General features: G+C 33.2%; 1 protein-coding gene across 1 annotated transcript in view; it reads left to right on the top strand.

Annotated features, from left to right (window-relative positions):
* Positions 1-249: 249 nt before the first annotated feature.
* LOC134274912 (twitchin-like) overlaps positions 250-21,682 on the top strand; it is a 77,563-nt gene continuing 56,130 nt past the window's right edge. The window contains exons 1-12 of the mRNA XM_062757151.1: positions 250-405; positions 4,968-5,296; positions 8,077-8,089; positions 10,232-10,380; positions 10,712-10,867; positions 11,193-11,504; positions 11,815-11,827; positions 12,385-12,595; positions 18,495-18,585; positions 19,852-19,884; positions 20,493-20,707; positions 20,963-21,054. Of these exons, the coding sequence (XP_062613135.1) occupies positions 4,984-5,296; positions 8,077-8,089; positions 10,232-10,380; positions 10,712-10,867; positions 11,193-11,504; positions 11,815-11,827; positions 12,385-12,595; positions 18,495-18,585; positions 19,852-19,884; positions 20,493-20,707; positions 20,963-21,054 (1,598 nt within the window). The 5' untranslated portion in view covers positions 250-405; positions 4,968-4,983. The remainder of the gene's footprint in view (positions 406-4,967; positions 5,297-8,076; positions 8,090-10,231; positions 10,381-10,711; positions 10,868-11,192; positions 11,505-11,814; positions 11,828-12,384; positions 12,596-18,494; positions 18,586-19,851; positions 19,885-20,492; positions 20,708-20,962; positions 21,055-21,682) is intronic.

Here is a 21,682-nt window from a genome sequence, read left to right on the forward strand (position 1 = left end):
GAGTCACCGACAAGACCTGTTGCATAAAATAGATACACAAGTTCAAGCGAATAAAAGCACTGCTACTCTCGATGATGTTTTCAACCTACTTTCTAGATAATATCAATGTATTGCCAGTTACTCATTACGCAAACTGTAATTTTGTCTAGACCCAACCCCTCACGCGTGCCGTGATTAGAAGTGACACCCCCTCTGATTGGCTGATACAAATATGGGAACCGTTGCTGGTGATATTAGATTTCTTCGAGAAAAAATGGGATTTTTTGCATACTTGTAATATCTACTTCCACTCTGAAAGCCTCATGGCTGCCGTCTGAGAATACGACTATCGCCTGTTCTTTAGTTCTCTCTTTTTATGCAGGTTTCTCTTTCAGTCTATGGAATAATTTTACTTGTTGGATATTGGTAAGTTCTAGAAGAACTTTTCTCTTATGATTGTGTAATGTCACTAATTTTTGCTTATTAATCAGTGAATGCAGTGCTATCCAATCACTTGTGTCCAAGATCCTTATACGTTAAATCAGAAAACAGTGGTATCGTCTGCTACTTGAGTTCATTTTCAGAGCGGAAGCTTTAGATAAACACAACAATCAGGTAAACCTCGCAGTTTCTTCAACGAAAATGCTTTTACTCATTATGCATGTGTTCTTGATAACAAAGTAAAACAAATAAAACTGTTCTTTTGCTTCCAGAGGCGGAATTTAATGGGTTGTCATGGAAATAAATCAAACTTATTAAATGTTAAGGAAAATTTAATAATTATAACAAATATTTTTTTCATGTAAATATTTTTCTTCTTTATAGATTATTTAAAATTTATCACTCTGCAGCTGTTATAAAGTACTGCACCCTGTCGAAAAAATTCAAAATAGCTTTTCTCCTGCAGGGAAGCGTAACAAACTTGGCGTTTGGTTTTATGTTAGACATCGATATGGAATGCACAAAAACAATCATGTTTATCTTTATTTGTAATATTTCTCTGTCTGACTCTAGGAGCGCACCAGAATTTCCTCTGTTGAATTTAACGTGAAATTGAGCTGAACTTAAGTGCTTGTACATATAATGCCTTTACGTAAGCATATTATGCAATGGCTTTGAAGTTGTTTTGTAAGTGTTGTATCCTACTACAAATATCATTATACTGAAATAGAATACGTTTAAATTTTCACGGTAGATTTGTGATAAAAGCATTTTGCAGTAATTGCTTGCTTTGCATAACCTCTATTACAACAAAGATATTGCTATCACTGTATATTAATACAAATGCATCATATTTTTGACACCTATGAGAAAATTTTAAAGAACTAAAAGTATATTAACATTTATTTGTTCTTTGTGGGCAACCTAAAATATCCAAAGTTTTCGAGATTAACCAATGCCATTTTTGTACATTAATAGGACTGTTCTCTAATTCGAACCACAAAGTTGATCCACCTGAACCACTGAGCCAATGGCTACGTCATCTCTTCCTCAAAAATAACAAGAAATGATAGTTTTGTGAGATCAGTGTCTCTAATTTGTCATTTTGTGTGATGCATACAGATATTCTGTATAGTTGCCAAAGTGGAAGTAATTAGAGTTAGGTGATTGACCCATCACTAATGAAATACAAGTTACCAGATCAAATCAAAAATAGCTGTTATCACCCCGGTGTACTGTGCTTTATGCGTGGTATTCCTAACTTTTATATAATTACATATTATGAAGATTACATACACCTGAAATATCATGAGGTCTTGGCAAGTATTGGAAAAGTTTGAAACAGTTAGGAAAGGGTTATACCAGAGTTATAATATGTAACTTCTAGCGTCCAGCGTTCCTTCTAGGAAACTGTAAGGATATACCATATTATGGTATAAAGAAGACAATCTGTGACCTCTCTCACCCCCTTTCTATCCCTCTCGGCTGTATGTGCAATGAATTTCTTTTTAGGACTAACTAAGGTAGATGTATCAACATTTAATTCTAATACTGTCTTCATTTTATCACTGCATTTCCATCGAAAGTCTAGCTTGACTGCAGGCCAACACTAACAAAACAGACCCTGCCCACAAGAAACCTGAATGTATCAAGGCGGGGGTTGGTTTTTTTCGCTCCGTTTTATTTATTTTTCTTGTCTGGTACAGTTATCCTTAAGTTCACAAGTAATGTTTAACTTGAGTGCAGATCTTCACAGATACCAATCAATTTGACAGAACATGGGAAACCGTTGTATTTCTTTTGTCAAAATCTGTTTGTTATTGGAATCATGCATTCTTTGATAAAACAGAAATTTCTCGGAAGATTTAGACGTCGGAAAAAAATGTTGCTCCCGAAAGTAATATTGCCTCGAAAGTGAAAAGCTCTCTCTCTCTCTCTCCTCTCTCTCTTTCGTGATTTCGCAGAAAGACAAGAGCAGCAATTTTCTTGGCCAATCTCTGTTGTTAATTAAACCTGACAATGAATGATGTCTCTACAGGGTACCTTTGAGCTCTGCTTTCGACCTGTTTCCTGGCAGGTAAATGAAATTACAGTGCGTGCTCGGGGGAACCAAAAAAATTATAATATTCTTTCGGACCCTAGATCTAAGTAATTTACATGGGATAATTTCTTAATAATACCGTTTGGACATGTTGCCAGATAGTTGTTATACTTCAATTAGTATGCTCTTTGATCTCAAAGCTGATGTGAAGGAATTTGTATATTTCCTATGGTACTATGCATTATTGAAGGAAATGTAGATAATCGCTGGTAGTGGATTTTTGTTCTAATAAACGAAAAAATTATACTCGAAATTTTGTTGAGATAAAATATGCACACTGAGGGCAACAGGAGTGCATTTCTCTGTACATAATGCGCTCATAGCAGGGGTTTTCTGTAAAATGTATTGGATCTTTGAGTTTGGATCAGAATTTGGCAATTACATTTTTTCCCTTCAGAATTAGATTCTTGTGTACTTGCAAACAGGAAAATTTTAATTTACCAAATGTTTTGTTTTTGTCCATATTTCTTTTCACAAGGGAAGGGAAACAATGACAGATTTCTGCATATGCTTGGCAGACGACCAGCGCGTGCGCCATCAATCTCATGTTCGGTTTTTTTTTTTCTTTTGCTTTCTGGAAAGTTTGGCTGCTATCTATGGGAGCCAAGAAAAGATCTCACAACGAAATATTATAGCACAATTGCAAAGTATATATATGAGGCAATATGCATTCGTGCAGACGATGAGGCGCAAATTAAACAATTTGCCAAGCAAGCACTTTTCACGATTTTTTTAAACTGATACACTCGTAAATGATGTAACAATCATATTTTATTTAGATTGTCATGACTGTTAAAAAACAAAGTTTTTTATAGCACTAATTCATTGAGTCTATGAGTCTTTTTTTTTTTAAAAATATACCACCCACCCCGCCCCGGTTTTTTGATATTAGAGGGTATGAGAACTTTTTATTATAATTTTTATATTGATTCTTGCTTCTTGATTTCATGTTTTTTTAAAATTAAGTTATAAATTAAGTTATAAAGAATACAAGACCATGATGAAAACCTCCAAAAATATGCCATTGGTACCGTCTCAAATCACTAACCTTCAAAATAATCTTCGAACCCTGTTAGCACGACACGAATGTATTTAGACCACTGCATGATGGCAATTTTGCTTGTTTACAAATTAAAAGAATTAGTTGAAAAATAAACATTATTGGGCAGGCGGTATCTCATTTGCAGCGAGAGATCAAATTATTTATCAGATAGTGGCTGGAAACTGGAAAACAAGCACCCCGTGGATACAACAACACTAATTTACATTTTTAGCAATTTAATATTCTAGATGTTTATGCTTGTGCTGATTGCTACCGAGTGCATGTTAGACGCGGATCGTTCGTTTATGTTCTCGGGGTCTTCCCTCTAACATCTGTATGATTGAGAAAATTACATACTGGCGGAATCGAGCCATTTAGATCGTTTAATTGCATATCTTCTCTTAGATTTGGAAAACGCGATTTTAAACGGTTAGGTGAGTTGCATGATACAGATCTATATAATTATTTGATATTAAATGAATGGCATTTTAATTTCTTTATAAGATTTTGTTCTTCTTAACCCTGCCATTAATGTTACGTGATGGATTGATCAGAAGCAGTTGGAACATTTTCTTGGATGCAAGCTTTGTTTCATTAAATACATGTAAATATTTTTTTGCAATGATGTTTTCATCTCTGTTAATTAAATCATTTGTATTAAAATCAATGTAATAGTTCTGAATGCTGGTGTACTTTTGATATGTTGTTTGGTATAGTTGTAAACTTTGATTTATTGTATAATTTTGAAGTTGATTGGATTCTTTTCTTGGCGGTGGGAATCTTTACATTTTTCTTCATTTTGAAATTTTTGCACAGTGAACCTACAGGCAAAATCGTCATAAACGTCAGATTCTACAGAATTAATGGCACCCTAAATTACAGAAAGGTGTTAAATCGGCTATCTGTTTTTAAATAAATTTGGTAATCCACTGGCATGTTACAGAAAACATAGAAGCAAATCAGGTTAATGGCAAGAATCTGAAATGGTTCTCTCTGTTTTGAATTTTTTTTTTCATAAAACGCGCCTTGGGTGTAGGGACGTCGGGGTGGAGGGGGAGGGGGGATTGGGTCATATCTTAACAGGGTGATATAACCAGTTCAGTAGATTTTTTCTGATGTCCACTGCATGCACAGTTAATTAGCATCCTTAATGAACACGTGTAGCTGATTATGCTATACACATGTGACTTACTGATATTTGGTTTAACCCCAGGGGGTATCGCTGTCCCTGTAGTAATGCATTTATTCTGATAGTTGTTCTTTGCAAGCCGTCTCAAAGTCTTCGGAGGAAGCAGATGTACGTACTTATTATCTATAGGCAATATCTCGGGAGGTCGTTGCCGAGCTAAATGTTCAATGAGTGTTTTTACCTAAATGTAATATAAGAAATTTTGTTTCTTTTAGTTAAAAGTGGGCAACAATGGGGGTTGGTGACGACATCGCACCACGTTTCACCCAGAAACCAGTTCTAAAACAGGAGGATAATGGCGCAAAGCTGGTCTTTCAGTGTACATTGGAGGCATCCCCTAAACCGGACATACAGTGGTTCCAAGGGACGACACCTATCTCGCAGTCCAACCGGATCAAAATGCGCGTGGAACCCGCCGGGGGCAACAAATACAATGTAATGATGGATATATTAGGGGTCACTGCTGCAGACGCTGGGACGTATAAAGTAGTGGCCAAAAATAAACTTGGGGAAGTCTCGGCCTCTATCAACCTTAACTTTAGTGGTAAGACCAAAGGTTTTTTTTTTCACTTTATGTAGAAGGTTCTTATGGGTTTGTCCTGAAGATGACAGGATTAGGTATACTTTTTGCAGCAAATAGTAGATCAAATTAATGGTTTGGTCCATAATTGAGGAACCAATAACTATTTATGAATATGTATCTTATACATGTAACGGTATATATTTACCAACTGCCATGCAATACAAACGATGCAGTATGTTCTTTAACACAGTTTAATTTAACACACCCTATCACAGTTCCTTCCAAATCCGTATTGTCCCAGACTCCAAAAAAGTGATAAAAGCGTTGATATACGTAAAAAGTTAACTTCTTATCTGTTACATATTTCAAATTCTGTACCGATCGGTGCTTACTAGGTTCGTAAATTCTATGCGTAAAAACTAAAAGTCTGTTTCCATATGCCTCAAAATGTTGCGATGTACGAGTATATAATGATAATCGTTGATTTTGCGAATGTTGGAACTTTCAGGAAAAATTATCCCTTGAATATAATTTCCATGCTCATTTGCTTAAATAATTTTGGAATCAATTAGATAATAAGCTACCTTTGTGGAATATCTTTCCTTACCCTATTGAAAAGGAAGTCTCAACTCAAATGCGGATAAAATCGTATTGACGTCAAAGTACCCATTTGCCTAGGGCAAATTTGCCGCATTCCTCTTTTTGATTAGACAGATAATTCAATGTGGAAAAAAATCTGGATACGTCTTATACATGAGAAATAGATCTTTAATTTCAACTAGAGGTCACATTAATTTTCCACCTCTAATTTACCATTCTGTTTAACAAAAGTAGCGGATTGTTGTTGTTTTTTTGTTGACATTCTTGTACTCTTGTTATTCTCAAACATAATTAAACAAATCAAAGTGTTAGAAATAGAAATGTTGATACTCATAATGATACAGAAAATCCTATTTGCTATAGCTAATTTTTCAGACAATTAATTTGAGTTCAAGCACATTCGTGCTTACCGGGATTTTCGAAGTTGCCCGGGAATTGTTTGCAAATTATTACTCGAGCTCTACTTCCTGCTGAAGCGGGAACTTTGATTTTATCAATTTATGCAGCAGCAGACATTAATCATATTTATATACTTCTAAAAAGTCGATATTAGAATTCAAAATTCAATGAAATTAATGCAGGTAAATGATGCTAATTTAGAACTAGAGAAGATAGCTGCACATTTATAGCTGATGGACGACCAGAGACTGCGAGAGTTACAGTCGCTGTGCTTAATTTTGTGCAGAAACATTGCTCTTTTTAGCGATTGATTTCTCTGAATCAGAGACATATAAAAACCATTTATGTCTCTATCTGAATATTTAAGCTGCCTTCTCAAAATATTTCAAACCGTACATTCCTAAATAGTCCTTCTGGGACTAAAATTGAGACCATCGGAAATTTTGACTTTGTAGTTTATATACTGCCATTTTAGTTGCAAGGCAATTCGTTCCAATGTACTTTGTACATGTACTTGTAAATACAGTTTTATTGTACTATGTAGGAGTTAGTAGTAATACACTGTTAAATATTTTGATACAGAAATAAATGGAGAAAAGGGTGCAGCTTTGTGCCTAATATAAATAGTTACAAATTTTTCAACATTTGAGTGGCACTGCGACTCTCTGGTCATATTTTTTTTTTAGACCAGCAAGCTTAAGATCTATCGTTTAGAGATATTGATTATCAAATCAATGACTATATAACTTAATTTCTGTTCTCAGTCTTATAATAAATTCAGCATAGCGATAAACTATAAGTAGTCTAAAATTATTAACACAAAGTAAAGAGTTCTGAGAGAGAAAAAATATACATGTACAAGTGAAAATGTTTCTGTAGGGAAAATGGTAAAAGTGATAAGTATTAGGCTGTAATTGGGTGACAAAAAAAAATAATTTTAAGTAACTGATCAATGATTAATATTGCACAGCACTACAAATTTTTCAACATTTGGGTGGCACTGCACCTCTCTGGTCATAATTTCTTTTTTTAGACCAGCAAGCTAAAGATCTATTGCTTAAAGATATTGATCATCAAATCAATGACACTGACAGCCACACCAAAAAAACATTGATGCATCAAATATTGTGTATTTTTTGGACTCAAAAGGGGCCTCCTTCTAAATCTGCCAGTGGATTATATAGATTTCTTGCCATAAATAAATTGATGGCATGGATTTGTTTGCTGGTTAATTTTGTTGCAAAGATAAGCAAGTTGAGTACAAGTGTTGAGTTCAAAGGGCTTAGATTTAATTCAACATAGTTTTTGTACTTTAAATGCTTCTTATATTTGATCATGATATTACCAGTAAATTTATTTTTAGGTACCTACCAGTATATAATGACCATACTTTCTAACAAAATTAGTTCTCAAGTTGTGAAGAATATATGTTTAGTCTATCTTTTTACCAAAAAGTTTATTAGATTTATAACACTTCACAGCAATGAACTTTTCAGTTCATCTGCAACCAATCCAACCATTCAATATGAAGTACTTATGAGTATGAACATGCTGTGTTAAAATTGTAAATCATGTTGATTTTTTACTGAAAAGATAATTAATAATTTAAAGTGCAATGACTGCTACAATTCATTTCTGGTAATGAACAAGAATTGCAAATAGTAGTATTTTAGCATTTTAGAGTAAAAGTCCTTTAAGATCACCATTATACAAAATGTAGAATTTTTATAAGTGTTGATGTAAGTGTTTATCCATTATGTTTATGATATTTGTTCCTTATTTTTCTCTTTGTACTTTTACAGGTAGTCAAAAGCAGTGAGTATTATTTCAAACATTAACTGTGTTAGTCTGCATGTGCTGCATTTTCTTCAATTCATTTATCATGATCAATGCCATTTACATGTATTCAACATGTTCAATATGCCATAAATTCACCCCGTTGATACACCAAAAGCTTTTTAGTTATACATATGTTTTCTTGATTTGATTGATAGCATGTACAAATTGTCCATAACTATTTTGCTCCATCATTCTTGTTTTCATGTAATTTCATTCATCTATATTCTATTCTGAAAACCAGCTTGCTGTTAATTCCAGAACCTTTGATCTGTAAAGATAACTGTTTCTATACCTAACATTCACCAGTGGGTCAGATATTGATCATTTAGAACGCATAGCAATCAGACTTAATTATAGGAAAAATTTTCCAGATATGAAGGGATTTGCATTCTTCATCAAAACGATATGTACACATTGTATGTATTAGTACTGAGTACATCACTACATGTTTGTATACAAATTATATTTGTTTGTTTTTTGTTGAAAATTATTCTATGCAATGCATTTCTGTTACATTTTTTTGACATTGCAATTTACATAAATTAAAATACCTTTTTAATTGTCTTTAAGCATTTACAGCACTTACAGCATTATGTTTCACAACACATCTTTTAATCAGAAAATGTAGCCTATATATTTAATTGTTTTTGAGTGTGTAAAAACATGAAATTTTAGTATTATTTAGTACATATTTTAGCAATATACACAGCAAATTTTAGATAAATATATGCATAAATAAACAAATTATGAGATTTTATGCCATGTATTGTATCACCTTACGGCACATGGATTATAACGCCAAAGTGTCTAAAATAGCGTCACATTTTATCTTTGCTGAAAATGAAGTTGGATGAGTCCGACTTAAATCTAGGAATTTCATTGATACACATTCTTTAGTCTCCATAAACAGTCGAAGAACCATTTGGCACCCTCATGCCATCTTCTGAAGAGAAATATATTCTCACCATCATTCAACTAATAGAAAATCTCATATCGGTGTTCTACTGTGGTCTTTTTCTATAACATTATGTTACACAAAAAAAACACATTTCATTTGTATTTAAAATATTTTTATAATCTTTTTTCTTCTATAGTCAATTCAAGTTTAAAGGTGTCATTACATCATCGAAATAAAATTTAACATATAAGGGATTTTTCGTGTGTTGTGTCAACCTAAGCAAATGCCTTAAAATTTTTACAAAAACTACAAGAGAGAGAAAATGATAATTTTAATCCAAATTGGAACCAACACAATACTAGGTTACAAAATAACAGTAGCAAAAATTGCCACATATTAATTAAAACAATGAGAAATGGTATTATCTAATTTCTCTCTAAAGTGCAAGCACTTTTATATATACAGTGTCTAAGATTTACATCATCAGCTGATAATCTGAGCATCAAGAGTATATTGTTTTGGAACAGGGAGTTGACATGCAAGTTCCATCATTCTTGAGTAAATTTGGATGCTAGATAAAAATATCCTGTATCGTCAATGCTTTGTATAAATTAGGAGACAAGAAGCACCACGTTACAAAGTGTCTGTTTTGATAATTTTTCTCCATATCAGAACCTCCCACAGTGGCAGTGAGAGCTTCATGGTAAGGCTACCTCACATATTGTTTATAGTTTAAATCGTGATCCCCTGAAATCAACACCTGCTAAAGTTTGTTCTTGCAATAGTTTCCATATCACAACAGCTGTGAATTACCATCATGAAGATTCCATTCATTTTGCCAACAGCAGCTTCGGTCCCAATGTTACATTGTGATGGGTGGAAATATTTAATCTTTTCTCATCCACCTGCATTTTTCTGCCACTTCCAATTTATTTTCAATTCCCAGAGTGATAGAAATACACTGTTACAATCATTTCTGAAGTGCATCATTTAATTTGTTAGCTTTCAGAGTGGAAAATTTACTAGATTTTTTAGACACAAGTAGCAAAGAAAGCAAAAGATAAATGACACATGAATCTAAAAGAAATAACAGACATTATTGCTTTTCTTAAACTGACTGTAAACTTATGTAAACATGGTAAGAAACCAATATTCCAGTAGATAGAATCTTATCCTGAGTTTAATGCTTAGTTGAAGTCTGCTTTGTGTTCTTTCTCTAGACAAGATGGAATTGCTCCAAACTTTATACAGAAACCTGTCACCAAACAAGCAGATAATGGTAAAAAGCTGTTGTTTGAAGGTCAACTCACGGCAGACCCTGCCCCACAGATTACATGGTTCAAGGATGAACAGCAAATTACACCTGGAGGTTTGTTTTTATTAATAATTTGTTACCGGATATTAACCGGTTTATTTATTTTATGGATTATGATAAAATAAGGAACAATATCAAGAGATTCTTTTGTATAACAGATATTTTGCTGAGTGTAAAATTGATGTACCTGTTCATTTATGAGCTGAAACATTTGTTAACTTTCTCTTTAAACACAAACATATTTGTTTGTAAAAATGAACATCAGTTATTTCATGTAATGAAATTAAGTCATCATCAGATTAACTAGTTTGACAGTTTGAAATTTTATTTAAAAAAAAAAAAGATTTTCTTTTTTTTTGAACCTAATTAATATTCTATTTTGCAGGTCGCATTAAGATTCGAACAGATCCACAACCTAATAAGAAGTACCTCTTGGTACTAGAAATCAATGATGTCAACGTAAAAGATGCTGGAAACTACAAAGTCACAGCCAAGAATGCTTTAGGAGAAAGCAATGCTACTATCAGACTCAATTTTGATAGTTAGTATAATGATTTTCAAAATTTAGATATATGTAACGTACCCCAATTCATAAACTACATTGACCAGTGGACGGCAATATAAAGTTATCAACTGTTTAGAGAATGAAGAAAAGTAATGATTTATGACCGCAGTATTTATTTTAAATTTATATTATTTCAATTGCCTAATTTTTTTTCTCAAGAAAAGCATGTACCAATTATTTTCTCTTTCGAAACACCTGATAAAAGTTGTGGATCATTTCACTATGTTTTGTTACAAGTGACAGAACTTGGGATTGTCATAGCACCTTAACTTATTAAAGAGTTTATCTCTTTGAAATTCAGCTGATGAATCAAAAAAACCACAAGGACAGCCACCTAAATTCACCACCAAGCCGACGATTCGACAGGAGGGGGGAAAGATCATTTTTGACTGCAAACTGACAGCAGACCCCAAACCCACCATCACTTGGTACAAGGGAACCGAAGTTTTAAAGGAAGGTGGCCGATACAACATGAAAATGACCACAGATAAAAACACCCACAATGCTTCCATGGAGATATCTGGTGGGGGGATGCAAGATGGAGGGGAGTACAAAGCAGTGGCCAAAAATAGCCTTGGAGAATCCACAGCAACCATCACACTGAACTTTGAAGGTATATTATTCATTGTCCAGCTGTTTGTGTGGCATGCTCTAAATTTTTTTGTCATGAAGACACGGTACTTTAGGGAATAAGAAAAGTTAAGTAAACATGACTTCCTGCTGGTAAGGAATGTCTGTCAAGGATACTTGAGATGATTTTGAAAAAGTTTTAAAAGCTTAAGACTTAATTAGAAAAGTATATAAAAAAAACTACAATAGAAAATTATTTCATGTTTTTGTCAGGGTTACTGCCATATACATAAGGTTTGAATCAGAAAAGGATTTGAAATTTTAAGATTTAATTTCATATTTTTCTTTTTCAGGGAAAAAGCCTCCGTGAGTATTTTTGTGGGAATCTTGAATGGCAACACCTGCACACTATGGGGATAATATAGTTGCATAAGTTTACATGCTCATCATGTAACTATGGAAACTATAGAGTTTACAAGAAGCTCTTCAGTGAACAAGGAGAAACATTACATTAATCATGTCTGAAAGGTTTAAAAGCATAGGGGAAAACACGTAAATGATTCCTGGATAGCTTTGGCAGCTTTACAATGTAGAAAAACTGAGTCCATATTGTTAGTCGACAAAAATCATCAGATAACAGATGAGATATTATATACACTGTATCTACTTAGTGGCTAGATGCACAGTTGTTATAAATTTGTTTGATAGACACTTTTTATTCTTAACATGTAAACATGTATACAGAATCATTTTATTTTACGCAACTGACTTTAAGAAGAAATCCTTTACAAAATAAAAGCAGTGATCAAGATTTACACTAGAATTGTGTTTATATAAAATCAACAGAATTAATTTTTTGAAAAAAAAATGCTAAGAAGATGGTTAAATGAAGGAAATGTGCAATTTGAAAATCATTATTGTAGACAAGGCAAAGCACCTCATTTCCTGACAAAACCAACCATCAAACAAGAGAGAATGCAGCTCTTAATGACCTGTAACGTGGAGGCCAAACCAGAGCCTAAGCTGTCGTGGTTCAGGGACAATACAGAGATTACCCCAGGGGGACGTTACATCATCGCCCTCAAAAAGGACGCCTCGGGACCAGACAGATATGTCGCCACTCTTACCATCAAGGTAACGTTTTGAGTTTGAAGACTTGAGAATTGCAAGTGGAAAGATTGAAACTTGGTTTTGGGGTAGAATTAGATATGATGTAAATACAGTCAAACTTTGTTATCCTTGACTTAATGGGTCTAGAAAAAAAAATTCAAAATTTTTGAGGATTTGAGATATAGTGGTAAAAAAAATTCAGGAAAAGGTGATTGGTACTTTAAAATTACTTCAAAATATCTATGGTATTTGAGATAGTGTTCAAAACACTAAAGTTCACTATATGTGTGTTCCTGATTGCTCGTTTTAATTTTAACAATTTGTTCAGTTCTTAGGATCAAAGAAAGTCAAAAGTACAGAAATGGTATTCTGACAATTCTTGATAAGCATAACATAGCTGTTCTTTTCTCTGAAAATTAGATTCTTCACATATTTCACATGCTTACAGTTCATTGGGAACTTTTAAGTGACCAGTTACCTGGGGGCAGTATCTTCTCATCTCCCCTTGTACAGCTGATAAAGTCATAACTATTTCAGCACGTTTCGTATTTACATGGATTTTATAGTCACTGCCATTTTGGCATGAAGGGTCTCTGCTGGTTTTTGTGTTTTAACAAGTGATAAATGCATGTTTATCAGTGCAGATAGGTGTGGAATGAACACAAGATATATCTTGTTATAGGATATTCAGTGCCATTTTATTAGATTTTAGAATGATATAAAAAGCATAAATTTATAAGAATTTCAATGTTTGGTTGTTGGTAAAGTTCATTCTTTCAACATCCTGAAAGAGCATTGGCACAACAGCACTGCAGAAAAAAATCTGTTGAGAAAACCAATTCATTTATAATGGAAAACACATAATTTTTGTCATTTACATTGAATATCTGAATGAATAGGCAATTTACAATTAGTTTTGAGCAGTAATGGAATCTACTGTTCTTTTTAAAATCTCTGCATTGCTGTGGAAACTTAAAAGACCACTCAAAACATTACGATGATGCAATTTCTTGGTTAGCTGGCAGTCATATTCACAAGTAATAATTAGTGTTCTACATAGTGAATTTTCTGAGAGCTTTCTTAGGATTTATAGAAGAGGCTGTTCCTCTCCCCTCAGTGTGTAAGTAATGAAGATTGTCTATCAATGATTTACTGTGTAGGCAACATGGAACAACAGGAAAACTAAGTATTTTTGTGTATTTACTCGTAAAAAAGAAATGGAATTGCACTTTTAATAATTGACTTCATTTTTATATAACAAGTTTGACATGAACAAATTAACATTCAAATAATGCAATTATTAAACTATTTTGGATGGCTATATAGATGTTCTGTTATTAATTAACCTTCATATGGACTTCTGTAGTAAGACTTCATCTGATTATCAATGCCATAACCATTAACGAGTTGCATCAAACACTGCTGGGGTATAGTGTCATATACATAAAAAAATGAACATCCTTACTCCTACGCATTCTATTAGTTTACGTGAGGTAGCACACTTCAAGCATTAGTGTATGTAAACTGATCAGGTAATTAAACAACTGCCAAAATTGATTAGTTCCACTCTGAAAAAAAATGTTCTTATTCAATAAACTTAAAAATTAATGCATCCCCAAGGCAGTAAAATTGGTACTACAGCATTTTTAATGTTTCTTGTTGAAAACATTTTATTAATCTTCTAGAAGGTTAGAGTGCTCCGGGGTTATTTTTTATTTTTGTTTCTTTATGTAAAATGCTCTTAACTAAGTACCTGGAGATTTACGAGATGTTTTGTCTCAAATTGATAAAAATGATCACTTTTTTATTAGGGCTAATCAGAATTTGGATTAAAACAATGATAGGAAGTCAAGTGAGATTTTTGAATTTAATTGGAATTTTATGACGGATTTTGATATTGGCTCTCCTGATTTGGGTGAGTTCCCATGAGGAGGTTATCAAATTCGTGTGAAGTTCAGTCACCTTGTTTTTATCATAGGGCTGATCAAGAACTCCAAGAGGATAGGAAAGAATTCAAAATTTTGTCTTGTGTGTTTTTTTAATGAAGTTTTATTATCTTTTTTTTCATGCTCTACTTCTTAGATGAGACATCTTGGAATCTCAAGATAAAAGAAAAGTACACACATTCTCATTTATATTTAAACGTAAAATGTAATGGTCAAAACACCTGTGGAAGATTTAACAATGAATGATGCATCTTTGAAGCTTCTTTGTTTTGCTCATTTAGTTGCATATTAATTAGTCAGATCAGCATTAATCTGTAGGTATGGGTATAGGTACAGAGCTGTACAGTAGAGGAATGTTTATTGACAGAGGCAGACATCTGTGTACTGAGCATGTAAATCACCGAGGTGGCCAGTACGAAGTCTTTAATCTCCCCCTCTCCTAAGTGATCATTATGTACACATGAATATATTACTTCATTACAGATAAACATTGCCAGGAGTATCATTGCTTTATGTATAACCCAGTCAGACTCTGATTGCCTTCAGGTGCAGAAAAAAATAAACACTGCAAGACTTGATTTTTTCCCCCTATCAAAAAAACACGAAATGATATTTGTCACTTTGATACTTTTCTGTGGCAAGTCTCCATGTTTTGCCCTTCTGGCTGGTTACAAGCAGATTAATTTGTGCTACCTCAGCAGTTTATTAATAACAAAAGCTAGAGCAGTTTTGTGTATATAGGAAAAGTTGTAAAGATGCTTGTCTCTGGTATAGCAGTCAGGAGAGTTTTCCCTGGTATCTAAACATTCACTGGATATCTGGCAGGGCTTGGCAAGAACTTCTACAGAGGCTCTGACCTTGATATATAAATCACTGATGTACATGTAGATATTGTACAGAGTAGTACCAATTTAAGGTGCACTGCATTTTGCCTAGTATAATCAGCAGAAAAAATATGTAAGCCTTGCTCATGATCCGTGTAAGATTTATACCCCATGAAAATCAAATTCTAGTTTTCTGCACTTTTTATTAACTGATATGAATATAGGATTATTCCCTTAGGAATTACATCCATAGGCTTAATTTATCTTAATACTGACTATAAGCAAACTTTTTTCATTCTAGACATGATAATGTTTAATGGCAGCCAAACTGATAAGAATTAATGAGTTGTACAGAGAATTAAGTAATTTTGTACATCTAATGTCTTGGAAAGAATGTGAAAGAGAAACGGTTAGAAAAGAACTAGAAAAACGATTTTAAAAACACAAACATAAAAGTAGCTTTATTTAGGATTGTATAGAGCTTAAAAGTGAAATTTAAAGTGGAAATATGATAAACTTAATTCTAGGTGGACATTTGAATTACTTGCCAATTTGTTTATGTTGATGAGTTCATCACAATTATATAAGTATGGCCTTAACTTTTTTTGATAAATTTGAAATAGGGATTCAAAATAAAGCAATTCAAAAGGAAATAAAGTATAAATACCTGATTTATTTTAAACTAACAGTGATTGTTTTACAGATGAGTTAGCCCTGTATCATTATCTCCCTTTATGTTTTCCCATAATAAACACTTTGTAACTTAATTAGTTTATCAAGATGAAGGGGGAGAATGTGAATTATAGTGGGAGGTGCAGCAGAAAGGATGCAGCATAATTTTTATCAGGATCCACAGAACAAGGAAATAAGGTTATCTCTACACAATCGGGTTTATCAATGAAGACAAGACTAGGTGTTTGCCAAGATAGGGGAATACACAGTCATTTAAGGAAACCTGTTTAGCATAGAGAAAGCATAACATTGTGGTGAGTTTACACTGCAGTGAATGTTTGTACTCAATCCTGATGATAAAGAAAGCTGTTTTTAGGCATGTAGGAAAACTCCTATGTATACTAGGTGCTTTTATTATTAAGATGTTTGAAGGAACCTTTTTGAGCTAAGAATTATTTCTGCAGCATTTGAAAATGATCATTTTAATCATGTATCCCCCCCCCCCCTTCCCTCCCTACACAGTGATAATTATACATGTTACAAGTAACACTGAGGATGGTGTAGAATTTATTGCATAGATTAAAAAATACTAGAAAAACAGAAAAAAAAAATAAAAGTGATTTGTTAAGGATTAAAGCAAAAGAGGCATTGATGTAATGGAAAAGGGGGGGTGGGTTATTTTATGATTATATAATTGACAGAAACAGTAGATAAAAATATTTATTTGATAACAAAATTAACAAGCAACATTAAAGGGACCTTTTGATATAAAAATGCATTAACCTATTGACTAACATATTAAGTTAGATTATAGTCGAAATTTGTGGCTATTAATCTATTTTTATTGCATAATATTTTGAAGTAAGATGCATTCCCAGCAGTTGAAGCTTTAAACTTTATATCACTGATATGAAGTAATTGGGAGGGGGAATTTACGTATATAAACCCATAAAAACCTGTTTATGATATGTCTGGTTTCTATGTTTAGATCTCATTTCAACTTCATGTTTCCATGGTGCAGTAAATTGCAGCAAAATGGATTCTAAAGTTTTACAGACCTAGCTTATGTGAAGCATTCAGGGATGGCGTATAAATAGGAAATCTTTTCTATTCTTGTCAATGGGAAAATTCTTGACTGATGTCCAATTGATATACTCTTGTTTGTTAAAAAATTTGTTTTCGTTGATTTTGTTTATTGAATGTCTCGAAAAAATCTGTAAGTTTAAATCAGCTGGACTGATAATGATGTTAGACAGGGATGGAGAATTGAACACACTTTGCTCTGTTGAACAAGCACATACTTTAAGCTGTCACAATGAGCATGCTCCTGTAATTCGTCTAGAAGTTGATTCCAGGCCCCTGAATGCATTCCACAATTACATCAGTCAACATGCTACACATTTCTGTACTTTTTGTCCAAAGTTGAAACTGCAGTTCCCTATTTTTTTCCCCCCCCCCCCCCCCCCAAAAAAAAAATGCACTACTTGCAGATCTATATAGTAAACAATTTATTGCAAGTCAACATAGTCTGCCAGAATACCTAATACAATTTTTTGGTAATTACATACACATGCATGGAGACATTGGAAAGATAAAGACAGGACAGTGTATCTAAAAATTGATGAATACCAGATAAAAAACTGCAGGTATCCATTGTTTACATATTTAATTATTTTACACTAGAACTGAACCCAGAGAGTTGTGATAAGCTTTCCACAGATAAATTCCTTGTTGAAAGAAACCATCTGACATGCATTTAATTTGTTATAGGCGTCAAGCCTTAAGATATTTTCCTTGTTGAAAACTAACGGAAAGAGGAAGTTCCATTACAATAAAATGCTTTTTCGTCCAAAATAAATTTCACATCTCACTCTGAAACCTGCAGTCAACTCCAATTTATCTCAAATGCCATTCAAAGTGTATTTGTTTACTGCACACAGCCAATTATGAGATTAAAAAATACACAACTTTTTTGTTGCAATAAAACTTCCATGTTATTGAGTTCTTGTGTAAATGACATGGATACACGTATACTTGAATGTACTCTTCATCCTAATTTTTTTTATGGTATCAAGGGTGGTACTTGATTAAAATGAAAAAAAATTTATCTATTGTATCACATGCAGATAAGTAAGATTTTGGTGTTTACTGGATTTTTTTTTCATTTTTGACAACATAATTTGGAAAAAGAGATTTTGTTTCGTTTCAAACTCTGTATAACAAGTGCATTTTGGATTTGAATGAATCCAAGGGCATTTACCAAATTATACATGTATTTACTTAGAAATAGTATAAAGTTTTTGGACAACTTAATCGGAAAGGTATTTTATAAAATCAAATACTGACCACAGAAATCTCCAGCATTTATTATGAGAAATTAAGGGTACTCAGTATTTGATATTTTACTGCAAGTTTGTATTGTTAGGCTCTATTTGGTAATATGGATATGGATAATAAGGTGAAATTTCTTGTTTTCTTTAGGATCCAAAAGCGGATGATGGCGGTCAGTACAAAGCCACAGCTGTCAATGAATTGGGAGAATCCAATGCCACCATCACCCTCAACTTCCAAGGTAAATCTTATGACACAAATGCTAAATTAAATTTAGATAGCAAGCAATATAGTTTGTCCTCTCCATTTAAGGCTGTTCATACATAAACTGAGAACAAAATAAAGTCTACATTCAGAATTAATATTTCTTTATAATAGATAAATTTCCATTGTTATTTAGAATATTTTACAATTTTGCTTTTTCTGTAGGTAGATTTCTAACATAGATTATGTAGGTTTTTTTTATTTACCGGGTAATTATTTTATAAGTTCTAAAGTATCTCCTTTTTTGTAAATTAGATATAAAACATCAATCTAGGTCTTCAGAGTGTAGATTCCTTGCATCTCTCTTTAACTGTGCAGAGATATTAACCTAAATCATTCCCTAATTTATTTTATGATCTAAAAATATTCCAGATTAGATGAAGCATCAAGATGCAGGTTACACCGCCTGATTTGAATTTCTGAGCTTCTTTGCCTCAATTTAGCATAACCAGGTCTTTGAAATCATATTTTATCAAATTATCAAAGCATTCATGAAGCGTAAACTTATAAAGATATGCATTTTCGCACACTTTCTTGGTATGCCTTGTAAATGTAGCTTGTCAAGAAACTGAAGTTTATTGGGACATTTTCTTCAGTGGAAGATTTATGAGGCTACATATACAGGCAGCTGGCAGTAAGATACAGTCAAGTTTTTCATAATATTTTTTCACCGTCTTATCTGGGGATGACAAGAAGAAGCATTTTCCCATAAAGAATTGATACTGTTGTCAAAACCTGGCTGGAAATTCCTGGCTGGGTTTTGTTATGTGCAGGTGTCCTTGGAACTTTGAATGAGCATTTTGTAGGACTATCAAGTAGCCCTCAAAAACAGAACTGTAGCATAATTAGACAAAACAAAACAGTTACAAGCAGCCAAAGACAACAATTAGTAAGAGGGGGAATGCTTGATTTACCATCAAGGTTCAGTGTAATTAAATGTGAACAAGAAATGAAAGAACTGAATGTACTGGTACATGTAGTACCACTTAATAGCAATAACAGTGAAGGGGGATAATGGTTATGCACAAGGATAATTAGTTATTTTAATATTAAGTACTCTGGCTCAAGGATAATTGACCATAAATGCCATAATTTTTGCTAAAAATAGATGCATCTAAGAAACAACTCGTTAAGAAAATATCTTCCATGCTTTACCATGGGATAGGTGATCCTGTTGCTGTAATACATTTTTTATGATGTTGGATATGATTTTCCTTATTTTTACATCACAACTCACTTTCAGTTCGACATGGCCTGGCAGTAGCGATGATTATCGGTGAGAACCACGTAAACCTTGGTGTTGTCACTACACAAGTGTGACCACAAACCCACTGTGTGTCCACACACAAGTCTTACCCATATTCATATGTTACCCAGCTTCATTAACATTCATTTCATAATATCTTCACACCAGTCCAGATGTCATCCTGTTCCATGAATTTAAGCCATCCAAAAACAGTTTTCAGAGTCCATTTCATACCATTCACTTGCATTGTTGTCTACTTTGTACTATTATACAGTAGATAGTTTAGTACATTGATGTCGTACTCATGTTGTAATGATTTATGTATAATTATTGATCCTGTACCATCACCGTCACCATGTTTTTTCCAGTCTTCCTCCAGTTTCCAGTCTCTCACAGAGGATATCTCCAAATGTTTACCACTTCTGAAACCATTCCACTTTATTCCCATCTGTTATACAAAATGATTTTATCAATTTCCACCTTCCTACATCTTGCATTTTTATTTAAATATGGACAAAAGTTAAAAATGTATTATTATTTATAATGTGATTTTCACTTCTAGATTTAGAACATCATTTTCCTACAAATGAAAAAATTTTATGACATCTTCCATAAAAATAAACGATTGTAACCTGCAGGTATGGATAAACCAAAAGGAACACCTCCGACCTTCAAGGAGAAACCCAAGGTCACTCAGCAGGACAAGAACCTGATTGTAGAATGTAACTGTAATGCTAGTCCCAAACCGACCTTGACCTGGTACAAGGAAACACAGGTCCTGAGAGAAGGCCCTCGCTACAAGATGCGCTCCACGGAGAAAGGAAACGATTACACATTTTACCTGGATATCATGGTAAGGACTGAAAATTGGTCGTATGTATAGCAATTTTAATATCGAAATTTTTGAAATGTAGACTTTTTTTTTCAGTTTTCATGACACCTGTATCTATAATTTATTTGCAATAAATCTTACAAAAAGAATACCCGATAACCTTCAGTATTTAAGGAATAAGATTTATTAATAATTTTAAATTCCACAATACTCATGTACATATATTTTATTCAGTCTATAGAGAAAAAAATCCTTTAATTTTTGGCCAATTTTCAGAACTTCTCCGCTGCTGATAGTGGGAACTACAAGGTTATTGCTAAGAATGATGCTGGGGAAGGCACAGCCACCATAAACATCAATCTAGAACCGTAAGTATCTCAAGAAAGCCAGCATATTCTGAACAAAGGGTTTTTGGCCTTTATCATATTTTTCAACCAGTAAATTATCAAGAAAAGTTAGAAAATAATTTAATGCTGTCAAATATCTTTTGGTATTAATATTTTATAAAAAGCTACTATACTGAGCTCATTTCAGATTTCAGACATTGGACACACAAAGAAATGTAAAATTATAGTTATGATTCTTATCATGAATGACAAAATAAATCTAATATTGGCTGGATTTGGGGAAGAATGGAAGAATGATTTTACTTTCTCGCATATCTTCAGTACTTAAATTGGTGTTTAAAAAGATAATTAGAGAGGTTTTTTTAACAAATGATTAGTGATATCAGTTTATTAATGAAATGTTTTGAAGCAAATCCCTGAGAATCCAGGTGGCATTGGAATACTCTTGATTATTAATGATACTTCCCATTTAAGAGCCATTCTCTGTAACGACTTGAAATTTTATATAGGAGCTGTGGCACGCATAGTCTCAGAATTTCTCCAAACTCTCTACGGTAAAAGTCATTGATACCCTAAACTGAAATCAGGCAAAAATTGGTCGCTATGTTTTATAGTTACCATGGCAACATGTTTTAAAGTTCGAAAAATG

Source organism: Saccostrea cucullata, unplaced genomic scaffold (assembly GCF_032062105.1).
Source record: "Saccostrea cucullata isolate Sc308-1 unplaced genomic scaffold, CSIRO_AGI_Scuc_v1 ctg469, whole genome shotgun sequence".
Lineage (NCBI taxonomy): Eukaryota > Metazoa > Mollusca > Bivalvia > Ostreida > Ostreidae > Saccostrea > Saccostrea cuccullata.